At 32.6% G+C, this 12,745-nt stretch overlaps 1 protein-coding gene across 1 annotated transcript; it reads left to right on the top strand.

Annotated features, from left to right (window-relative positions):
- The first annotated feature begins 1,634 nt into the window (after positions 1–1,634).
- Positions 1,635–11,498, top strand: dcun1d1 (DCN1, defective in cullin neddylation 1, domain containing 1 (S. cerevisiae)). The gene is made up of 7 exons (XM_041264871.1): positions 1,635–1,721; positions 6,079–6,295; positions 6,884–7,052; positions 7,442–7,572; positions 7,665–7,747; positions 8,657–8,753; positions 9,320–11,498. Exons 1-7 carry the CDS (start codon positions 1,719–1,721, stop codon positions 9,394–9,396), a joined length of 777 nt encoding a protein of 258 aa, XP_041120805.1. The 5' UTR covers positions 1,635–1,718; the 3' UTR covers positions 9,397–11,498.
- The last annotated feature ends 1,247 nt before the right edge of the window (positions 11,499–12,745 follow it).

Genomic DNA, 12,745 nt, shown 5'->3' with positions numbered 1-12,745 from the left:
ATATATATATATATATATATATATATATATATATATATATATATATATATATATATAATTAATTTAATTAAATACAATACATTGAACAATAACTGTAAGTAAGTGACCAGACAAGTGCTAAAATGAATTAAAACTATTAACCAGTGTTAAAATGAATCCATACAGACGGTTTGCAAGAATGACATGCTGTATTATTGAAGTGTTATTGTAAATTACAAATTCACTCATGTTTATGTTAAACACTTACGGGGTCCAGTTTTGGTGGAAGGATAGTAAAATGACTGCCAGTTGTCCAAACCTGTTCCAGAATAAACTGATTAAGAACATGTAGTAGGCTTGATATTTCTTTAGCTTTTTTAACCATTGTTTAAAAAAGGCTCAAGTTTTCAACAAGCATATTTTGTTACGATTGCCCACTGAAACACACCTGAGGTAATTTTCTTTAATTATCATTATTTTAATTATTATTATTTTTACCATACATTTTTTGTTGTCATTGCTACTGTATCAGCTTTGCAGTATTTGCAGTGAATTACTTTTTTGTTAGGGCACAAACGCTAGACTTATGCTCAGAGTTGCTTAATGTCCCTTAAAAACTAATAAGAATTAAAACGGGTGACATTGTTTCATATTGACCACACTGTATTACTGCCTATACAAACGACCTTATCAAAACCGCAAATTCTTAAAAAAAAAAAAAAAAAAAAAATCTCCTACTTTGACTTTTTTTTTTTAATCCTATGTAGGAGATAGAAAGTCCTGCTTAGTAGATAATAAAAAAAAAGTGATACGTAGGAGATACTTTTTTTTTTTTTTAAATTGGCACTAGGACACTTCCGTATCTACACGACTTCAAAAGAGATGTGTGTTTTTAAAATGAAAATGTTCCAATACCTGCAATAAGAACTTCAGCCGTTGCCATGTGCATTAGTCTATCCAAAGGAATTTTCCGTTTAGCAGGCGGTTTGTCCAGATAATGCGTGTCATCCAACTCCTTTACTTTCTGTAAACATTTCCAATAGCCACTAGAACCATTGCTGCTTTGTAGTTTTCCATTTCAAAATTAACTCTGCTTCCAGTCCTTAACTCTTAAGATGTACTTACACCCAGCTAGCCCACTGGCACACTGGGGTGCATTCTAATTGGTGGAAGTACCGTATAGTGTTGCAAAGGCACCAGCGTTGTGGTCACACTCTTTAGTCTTTGTTCTTTATTGATAATAGCAATACATTTGTGTATGAATATTGCAACTATAACAGGGCTATAGTAACCCTACTATAATATATTATACAAATAATCTTTACCCCGTATCATAATAGAAGTATTAAACAATGTCAGTAAAAAAAAAAAAAAAAAGAAAAACGTGAATGGTACCATTTATGGTCTTAAACTAGTTTAGATAAGGGCGGTGTTATTTCTTATGGAATCTGCTAAGGCATAGGCAGTGCCGTGGGTATCAATAAAGTTGACCATGCTGTCTGCGTTTATCTTGAATCATGTCTGAGTCGAGAGCATTTACAAAAGCTGTGCTTAACAGGGACAGGGACAGGGACGGGGACAGGGTCCCAGGTAAAAGAGTTTGGGAAAATACTGCGTGAAGGGCAAATCGAGAGACTCGCAGCTCCGAGGGCTACCGCTGCTACTCGTTAGTAGCAGTGCGCATGAGCAGGAAGAGGTAGTGGAGCCGAGGACTGAGTGTCTGTCTATTACATACAAACATGGTAAGTGAAAATCCAGTTTGTAATTTCAAAATGCCATAACTACAATGTCCATAACGAATGGCATATTTTATTTACGCCGGTCAGTGGGTGTTGTTTGGGTTACAGTTTCCTGATAGCTAGGTTTGAATTCATTGTTTCTGTAAAGCTGAAAAGCAGAAGATGCCGGTTTTGCTGTGACTGTTTGTTCTGCCTCTCAGAAGAGAATCGAAACCAGGAATGCGTGCGCAATGGAGGACCGTGGATGACGGGCCTAGCCCTGGTTGGGCTGTTGTTAGTACGTAAACCAGGCTGTAGCGTTTTCGATTCAACAACGTCAGAATAACACATGGGTTTTGACATTGCCTTTGTTATATGCACAAAACATTGTGTTTATAAAGAGTATTAGTGCTGCTTGTTTTGTTTAGTTTTTTTTTTTTTTTTAGCTTAAAGGTATCTGGAGCCACCTATAAACATAGACAAGATTTGAAATAGGGTACAAAAATGTAATATTAAAACCTACCGAGGCTGGCAAAAACTGAAATATCGCTATACCCATTAAAATATTTTGCATTGTAAAATAATAACACGGAGGTCGGTTTTATAGAGCTTGTTACAGTACTGTTATGAAAGACCCAAGAGTGGTCATTGATAAATTATCTACACATCACCTGCGATATTGTGTTAGGTAGAGTAACTGCCTTTTAATTAGGTTACATGTATTCTACAAATCGATAGGTTTTGTAACCCCTGTACCCGTGTCAGGTTGTCACAAGTGTTAATTCACACATTCTAACCCTAAAACAAGCTGACGTTTTGTAATGTGTTTGTAATGTTTCATGCTTAAATCTTAAATGTTATGCTTTTTAATTGTATATTGGTTTTGCAGTAAGAATAGCACCATTACTCCTCAGTTTAACAGTGATCAACGTACTGTGTCCTGTTTGTATGCAACATATATATGTAAATATACAAACATGCTTGGTCTCAACACAGCATATAGGGGAAACAAATTACTAGGAATATGATAGTCCCAGCCTCCAGAGAGGTAGTGTGTTGTATAATTTAAAACGGAGTAAGGAGTGTGTGTCTGTTAACCACTTCCAAAGAACTGATATCATTTGCTTAATGTTTATTGAGGAAGAATCTGTAGCTTTACACCCTAGTAGATGTAAATGGTTCTACAGTGATGGATACAGTAGTGTTTCTCGAATTAAATCTTCCAGCAAACAACTAAGAACTCGTCTTTATTGTTGATATTTTGTTATTGTACAGTTTTGGTATATGTTACAGTTTTGGTTTGCATTTTGTACAACTGTTTCAAAAGGAGATTTGTCCAGGTCCCTGGATCTGTGTAGTGTACTGTACAGTATGTGCTTCTGTGGGGGGAATACACATCTATCAGTGTGTTTCGTTAATGCTTGTGGAAATGAACTCTAAAGAAAGGATACAACCTTTAAAAGATTAATGGTCAAGCTGTATTAACACTTTCAATTTTGCTAACCTGTAGTGTGCAGGTCTAATTAATTTCCAGCCAAAACAGCAGACCAGTTAAAAACAAACAAACAAACAAACAAACAAAAAAACAGTATACTAACATGCATATTAAGTATACTGTAAGTAGTTATCCCAGGGACGTCTTTCGGAAAAGTTTCTTCATCTGATCAAGTTAAGTTGAAATGTTTTAAAAAATGGCAAAGGGATTGAGCCTTTATTTTTGCTTAATTTTGTTTAAATATATTATTAAGAATGCTGTGACTTTATTCATTGTTTACTTGTATGACAGTGTAAGGACGAAAAATACATTCTTATCAGTAATTAAAACTTCAACAAGAAACCAGTGATATACAGGTGACATGTTGTGCTAGCTGCTATAGTTTGTTTTATGCTGTAATTGGAAAATTGCTTTTAACAGTGACAAGAAACGCCAATGTATTTAGCCCTATGCACCACTTTTTAATCTGATATGACACATTTAATTATATAAAATAATTTATGTATAAATATTTATAGCGATGTCTTCACTGTATATACCTATTTTAAAAACGTTTAATTTGATTTTAAAAAAGGAACATATGGGTTGTACACACTTGAATATCTTTTTGTTTTAAAGTCAGATTTTAGTCAGAGAAGTATTTTGTATATTTTGGCAGTCAACACCCCAATTGCATTCCTGCTATTTTCAGCCTTAGAGTAAAGACAGAGTAGTACCCCACCAGTGACCTAAACCAAGCCCTTGAATTGATGTTCCTGGCCATGACCTTGAATTTAATTATTTATTCAGTCAATTATTTATTTATTGTAAGCATTTGGATGAGTACTATTGTATAGCAGACATCAAACATGCATAACAATTTCACAGGAACCATGTTGCTCAGACACTTGTCCTCAGGCAGATGCCCCACCTGTACAGCAATGTTAAGTTCCAGAACTACTTTACCTCTGGTGCTGCAAGTTTTGTCCTGAAGAAAAGCAGCCTCTTTAGAGATTTTACCTAATTGCACTGAAATAATGTCGGTATAACTTGATTACTGTTCTTCTCTATCAGAAACCAAGTTTTAGAAATACTCTTCTGACTAATCATTCTTGCATCCATGTTTTGAAAAAGCATGCTTAAAAATAGATTTTTTAGCTGGTTTGTGTGCTGTGTTCCATCACCTGTGTTTTCCTTTACCTCAAGCTGCTCTTCCAATCAGCCCCCACTGCTTTGCTTCATTAAGATCTCTTCTGAAATTTACAATCTAATCACTAAGCATTAGACTCCCATGTATTAATTACAACAGAGGGTATTAGATTTGGGATTCCTTACTGTGCTTTTTTAACAACTTTTTGTTAAACAAGGTTCATAGGCTAGATATTTATTAAGCATGACAACATTGTAAAGAAATAAGAACAAAGTAATAATAAAGCAAATAATGAAAAATGTGGTTACAAATGTTTGCATAATTTGTTAAGCGAATTGCAACATAATTAGTTAGTAAACTAAACTGAATGTGTAAAGTAGGCTTTTGTGAACAACGTTGACTTTCTGGAGGTCTGTAGATATCCAGTATCTGAAGTAGTATCTGTAAAATGCATGCATACACTGATTGAAATTAAGTAAAATAAATAACGCTGACTTTAGCTTGGCCAAGGTTTAGATTGCTTTTATAAAATACAGACAAGAAATTGAATTATTTCGATAAGTTTGAAAACCACCAGGCTAAAAAATGTAAACCTGTTTTAGCTGCCCTAACTCCGCTGTATTGTTTTTATTCTGTTCAAGGTATCAATAAGTTCCTCCTTGTGGAAAATACCAGATGGAATAAAGTTAAAGGATGGTAGTATTTAGACCAGTAATATAGACTCCCTTCTTACTGGTTTGCCAGGATTTACCTATAATCTCATAGTCTTATCAATCAGAATTACCTTTTCTCTATTAAAATGGAAAACATTCTTGATTTTGTCAATACAGACCTTTTATTTGTACTTTGGTGATGAGGAAGTTAAATCATACTTTTTAAAAAAAATTTGTATGGATTTAAATGTTTAAACTAAATGTCAATAAAGACCTTTATCAGTACTTATTATCGGAACGTGTGTATGATGAAAATGCCCAATATGATTGATTGTATGTCTTGTTACAATTTTTTCAGTTGTAATTTATTATTGTAGAATATGCATATTGAATTGTACTGAATACAGTAAAATAGAGGTGCAAGGTATGGTTAGATACACCTTGTTCTTAAACATATGCAGTCAACGTGTCATTGCACCAGGCTCTTCGAACACAGTATGAAAAACAAAGTACAAGTAAATATGCAGACTAAATGATCAACTGTTGTTTCAACTGTTGAAACCAATATAAGGAAACTTGCCAAAATAAAGACAATAGGGATTCCTTGTACTTTGCATGTTTAAAATGAAATTACTTAGTTTTTTAACATTTAAACATTGGCAGTGTGGTACACTTTTAACTATAATACATTTCCAAATTAATTGTGGCCTTACTGTAGTATTTTTGATGTATTCCACATACACATGCATGCATGTTGATATATGGTACATGTTGTAATTCATAAACGTAAGAGTACTTGCTGTAATAGTGCTTCTATTGATGATTTTTTTTTATGTTTCCTATAAAGATTCCAGTTGTTAATTTGAACATGCGGACTTAAAAATAGTCTACTGTAACATCCCTTCTTTCTGTTTAAATGTGTTTCTATGTAGTCCAAAAGTAGATATCAAGTTCAGTCATGATTTACTGTACGTTACATTCTGCATTGCCAGTGACTTCTCTTTCTAAAAGTGGTCTCCTGCTGCACACCATGGTAAGTCCAACCAGAATGAGAAAACAAAACAAAGCGTCTTGTCCAGCTAACATACTGTTTGTCCTCCACAGAACAAGCTGAAGTCCTCACAGAAGGATAAAGTTCGTCAATTTATGATCTTCACACAATCTAGTGAAAAGACTGCAGTGAGTTGTTTATCTCAGAATGACTGGAAATTAGATGTTGCCACTGACAATTTTTTCCAAAATCCAGAACTTTACATTCGAGAAAGCCTAAAAGGAGCATTGGACAAGAAAAAGTTAGAACAGCTCTACAGTAGGTACAGAGGTGAGTGTATTGGCTTAAAGTGTTTGCATATGGATTGGCAAGCTATAAAATAGATGACATTTTTAATAAACAAACATTTAAGCCTCTTATTGTTTTTTAAATTAGAAATTTACAGTGTTAGGTGCAATGTACAAGAATTGCAAGTTGCAGTGCTCTTTTTTCTAAGGAGAATACCAAAACATAAGGATAACAGTTTAATGGCTCTGGTAGCAGAGGTTCTATATATATACAGTCTATAAGCATGCTAATTGTGCCATTAGCAGTTAAAGATTTGTTTTGTAAATAATAACTACTAGCAATAAACTTTAAATAATTTGTAATCTGTTGGAAGAATGTTATAATATATATTATATGATTCATATCTAACCAGTTAGAACAAATACTTTAAAATGTTACCAGCATCTCTTTTTCATATTTTTCCTTATTAATTAGTGGCGCAAACTATGATACACACATACACAGACATTAGGAAGTGTGATTCCGCTTTAGAACTTTAGAACCATTAGTCCTCTGTAAAAACATCCGAGAAGACTACTGCAGTGACATGAAGATAAAGTTCCATTCAAATGTTCATTGTCTTTTGTTTAGATCCTCAAGATGATAACAAAATTGGCATAGACGGAATACAACAGTTCTGTGATGACCTGGGGCTCGATCCAGCTAGTATAAGTGTACTGATAATTGCATGGAAATTCAGAGCAGCAACACAGTGCGAATTCTCAAAGCAAGAATTTATGGATGGAATGACAGAGCAAGGGTAAGTAAATGGCACAAAGCATACAAGCTGTTCCCCATTTGTGTTGTTAAATGTAACTTTGATTGGTAACCCCAGTGTAATAAATCATCTGTCATGTTTCTTCTTTATACTTTAGCTCCTGTTGTGAGAAGGCATATGGGCCATGCTTTGTACAGCAATTATTTCTGATGCCAAGTGCCATTGTCAGAAATGTGCTTTTTGCAAAGTTAAGCATTTGTCAGTTGTAGCCTCTTTCATTTGTGTATTAAAGCTCTCTGCTAGTTCTGTTTACAAATGTAATAGAAGTATATTAAAATCTCAACCTACAGTGGTACTTAATGCTTACTTCAAGTGTGTTTGATCACAACAAACAAACCCTACTCATGGCTCTCCTAATTCTTGTTTATAAGGTGCGACAGTGTAGAAAAGCTAAAGGCACAACTGCCAAAAATGGAACAAGAGTTAAAAGACCAAGGGAAATTTAAGGATTTTTATCAGTTTACATTTAACTTTGCAAAGAACCCTGGCCAGAAAGGATTAGGTAAGTGTAATTCCTTGAAACTTTTCTTAAAATACAAAATCTACTTCATAATGCTTTTACATAATGTACCATTCCTTTGTATTTGGTTACAGATTTAGAAATGGCAATTGCCTATTGGAATTTAGTACTTGCGGGAAGATTCAAATTCTTAGATCTGTGGAATAAGTTTTTATTGGTAAGTATTGAAATTAAAAAATGTAAATAGAATAATTTAGGAACGTTTGAAAGGTCCATGCTAATTACGGATTTTCTTGGAGATCCTATATATTCTATGATAAAGTATGCATTCTTTTGTGTTTTATGGTAGAGGAATCAATGGTAGTGTGTGTCAGTGTATACTATATATGTATATCTACAGTCGCTAACAAAATGTGTGTGTGTGTGTGTGTGTGTATGATATATTCACACACATATAGATATATATATATATATATATATATATATATATATATAAAAATATACTATATATATATTTATTGAAAAAAAGTACTAAAACAAAAACTTGTATTATTGTGCATAAAATTATACATTTTACTGAGAGGTGTGAAGGTGATTATGAAGTCAGATGGCCGATATGTATTGCTGCGTGGATATTAACATTCCTGACCAAATAAATTGCTGTAGTCTACAAAAGTTGTAGTAGAACCTGTGAAAAATGTGCATATGGTGCCCTAGAAGCAGCAGTAAATAATAATCCTATAGGTGTCATTGATATGTCATCCCATATGAACCACGGTGATGATCCTAGAATATATATGTGTATTAAAAAATAAATAATTATTATAAACAAAACAAACACCTCTAATGTTGCCATTGCAATACACATGGCAGGGGTCATGTTCAGAAGAATATATATATATATAAAATGTAATATGAAAATAAATGACTGTATAATCACATTTTCAATGTATATTCCAGTAAGTGACAGATACTGTGTAATAATACACTACATGATTTATTGCAGCAGGTATGTAATATGATAAAATGCATTTTGTATGCTAGATATAAAAATAACGTATGACATTTGTTAGTTTTCATAACAAATACAGCTTATTCTCTTTGTCACTCTTTTCCTTCCTTGTAGGAACACCATAAAAGATCAATACCGAAAGATACCTGGAACCTCCTCTTAGACTTCAGTACAATGATAGCTGATGACATGTCAAATTATGATGAGGAAGGTAAGTCATACTTTTTATTTTTGTGTGGATTTAAATGTTTGAACTAAATCAGATTCCAACAAAAGGCTATAATTTACTTCATTTTTCGTACATAGCAACAAACAGAAATATGGTAGTAACTTACCTGAGCGCAAGAAAAAGCAGATGCAGAAATACTGTATTGAATGTAAAGTTGTGGTACTAAGTACACCAAAAGTACTATCTCCAAAATGAAATCCAGTGACAGAAGATTAAAAGCCTGTGCCACAAATGTGGAACTAGCTTAGTGCTTGAATTAATTATGAATTTTAATAGAAATATGAACAAGATTTGTCTTACTTGAGGTAGAAGAAGCAGGTTTTTCTATTTTGTGTGAAAAGGGGACCACAGTAGACCAATGTGCCATTCAAAGAATGATCAACAAGCTTCCAGCTTGAGTGAATTATAACTAATATTTTGTGTTCATTGTAGTATCTTGGTATAAGCAAGGGATGGGCATTGTGTGGGTTTTCTGATAGACACATTTGTTTCTGGGCAGAAACTTCACCAGTTTTTTTTTTTTTTTTTTTTTTTAATCTTTCTTTTAGGAGCATGGCCAGTCCTTATTGATGATTTCGTAGAGTTTGCACGACCTGAAATTGGGACAAAAAGTACCACAGTCTAGCGCTGTAGAACCTTCTCCTTGAATGTACATATTTTGTACAAAAAAAACACAACCGAAATTGCACAGTCACTAAAATGCTGATGACTGGACTGAGCTGAAGGTCAATCCTTCCATTCTATCCTGAGGGTTGACCACATAAAAGACATTCACAGGCACATCTTATCAGTCATCTAATGTTTTGGGCTTTTATCTTTAGTATGGGCCTCCTTTTGTAATTATTCCAACCAGCTTAAGTTCATTCACTGTTTTGGATCATCCTTGCATATTGTTTTACTAGTCTTAGGTCATTGCTGTTTGTTTTGAAGCAACCATTATTTACATGAAGCACAACTCTGTCTTAATCAGAACACAAGAGTCTGTTAATGAATGTCATGTACCTTAAGTTCTTCCTTTTAGTGCTGTTAATGCTTTCCTGCTTTGGTTTTCCTCAGTCTGTCATTATGAAATCTTTGGCAGTGACAGACCAGTACAGATAATTTGTTGGTAGTTTTGTTTTAGGGTACTCCAGGCTTAAACAAATAGTTCTTATCTGACAGAGAAAGATAATTTGTGCGGATAATCATTCAATAGGCACACCTAAATTAATCGTATCAATGACAATTGAGTGGTTACTAGAGATTACACATTTGTGCTTGTCTGCCACTAATAGGACGATGGCCTGTAAATGATTTATATAATTCATACTAATATCATGTGTTTTAATTTCCTGTCTAGTCTACTTGATATATACAAATGATCCTTATACATTTGTACCATTTTTAGAATATTCTTTTTGCAAAAGAAAAAAAAGAACAATGCTGTTTTGATATAGCGTCTGCTGCTAAAATATTATGAAAGTGTGAGCCCTTGCACAGTTATTTAAAATGCCACCTGCTGAATCAAAACAGTATTGTAAACATTGTACTTTTAAGAAAATATTTCTTAAAGGGACATTCTCCCCATCTAGTGTTTTATAAAGATTTTAAGACCCTTGAGTAACTGATTAGAAGATCTTTGATCTCTTGTCTGCACTCTCTTAATACCACAAAGTATTTTGTTTACAAATAAGTGACTGAACTATTGTGTTTTATATAGTTTTTTCAGGCATCAAATGCAAGAATAAAATAAAGTCCAATAATTATGTACTGACAATTGTTTTTTTCATACAATTGTCTTTATCGAACATAGGCAGGGGAGGATGTCCACTAAAGATGATGAAAGCCAAAACAGGTTTATCATATTTACTTATTTTTTAGGTTATTTTCTACTCTTATTTATAATGGAAATAAATTTTATGAGCAGTACAAGAGTTAAGAGGCAAAATGGATGAAAACTAATGATTCTCTTGAAGTTTACCAATCCCAATTGTGTATCCTAAAGAGGACTATTTTGTACTATAAAAAGCAAAAAACAAAACTGCTTTTAATGAAATGACAATATTTGTTCTAAAAAAAAAAAAAAAAAAAAAAAAAATAAATAAAAAAAAAAATGCAAAGAGTTATATTCTCATGAATTGACTTCACTGGAATCCATAAGGCGTGTGTTTTCATGCAATATTACTGAAAGTCCCTGGAAAATTTAAATGGCTTGCTTACTACCAAACTGCATAAAGATTTCAGATTGAAACTTTAAAGGTATTGTTTTTCTTTTACTGTATATCTTCTAGAGCATTTGCAGTTTTGGTAACTTTGAAGTAATTCTTTCTGTTTTACTGTCATTCAAAAATTATTTCCCCGATTAAAAAAGGGAGGTAAAAGAAATTCCACCAAGATTTTTCAATGACAGAATGAAAGGATGTTTACAAAACCTAAACTCATTAATGTGTCAGTCCTACTTGATAATTAATAGAACAATTCAGAGTGCTACTGTATTGTTATAGTTACTATGTAATTATAAAATAAAAATGATTGAAGGTTGAAATCTTTGCTACAAGCAGGAAAGTTGATGTTGTTCTGACATTCCAAAGTGTGACTACAAGAAACAATTTGGTAAAGACTAGTGATAGGTACAAGATTAAGAAAATGCATGGTGATTGATTTGCCAAGGGTTCAAATTTTTTAACTTAAAATCAGAAATATTTTTAACCATTGTTTTGGTGACATTTACTTTTGTGCGTGTATGTGTGTGTGTGTGTATGTATATATATATATATGTATGTATGTTATATATATATATATATATATATATATATATATATATATATATATATATATATAAAATCTCAGTATTTGTGTGAGATTGCAACAACCTGGTAGATTTGTACGATTTTACTTCAAGTTCTCTATCACAGTGCTTTGAATTCATCATCTATTTATATTTGGAAAAAATGGGGGAAGGGGTCCCATACTTCTTTTTCAGGATACTTCACAAAAAAGGTTCAGATATTACTTCACTACTTCTAAATGTCTGGTGTTGCCAAGCATCACAGAACTGTATTAACACTTGATAATAATTCATTTATTTTAATGAGGGAAATCTGAAACTGTACAACTGGCATAGTATTTTATTTTTTTAAATATCTGGGATTTTAAAATGATCTCATTGAATTTGGTATGGCTATAATCAAGCTGTACTTTAGTAAAAGGGGATAAATTTAAAACTATGCTTATTTTTCAGACTTGTAAACATATTCATACAAAATTGGTCAGTACTTCAAATGAAGCAATAAAAGTCAAAACTCTTTGCAGTGAACTGAAGCCTTTTCTGAATGTTTTTGTTATTTGGTTTAGTTCTCGATTTCTTTTCCGATACTGAAATTCTGTGGCTTGTTGATACTGTACTGAAAATAAGTGTCATTAAGTATTTATTTAGTGTTTTTTTTTTTTTTTTTTTGGAAACAATGGTGATAATCTTTTTTTTTTTTTTTTTTTTTTTTTAATTAGCCAATCTGTAATTTAACATTAGAAAAACACCTAGGGCCAGATTTCTAAAGATTGTGATGTTTTTGTCTTCTCTAAAAGCCATTATCTTCAAATTGTCTTGTGTAATTTTTTCTTTTAAGGAAAAAACAAATAAAAAACAGACTTCTAGTCCTTTAATTGAATGTCTAGTTTATTTATGGCTTTGAAAGTTGCTAATGACGTTCTGGAGTACAGTAAATAGCCCTTGATGTTTATTAATAGGGCTTTAAAGTCTACCAGCCATTTTTTTTTACAAATAAATGGAGCAAACTATTGAGCACATTTTAGTAAATCTGGCCCTTTGAGTGGATTTTGTCTAGAAATGAAACCATGATTGCATTTGTTTACATTTATATGCCTTAAGACTGTATAAGGAACGGGGTCTGTTTTAATATTTTTTTTAAAGAACAGGATATAAATATCATGTTTTAGCTTATAAAACCACACTTAACAGTTAGTATTTTATTGTA

The sequence above is a fragment of the Polyodon spathula genome, chromosome 11 (assembly GCF_017654505.1).
Source record: "Polyodon spathula isolate WHYD16114869_AA chromosome 11, ASM1765450v1, whole genome shotgun sequence".
Lineage (NCBI taxonomy): Eukaryota > Metazoa > Chordata > Actinopteri > Acipenseriformes > Polyodontidae > Polyodon > Polyodon spathula.
The sequence above is the reverse complement of the archived record's forward strand: the minus strand, read 5'-3'. Positions and strand labels throughout refer to the sequence as shown.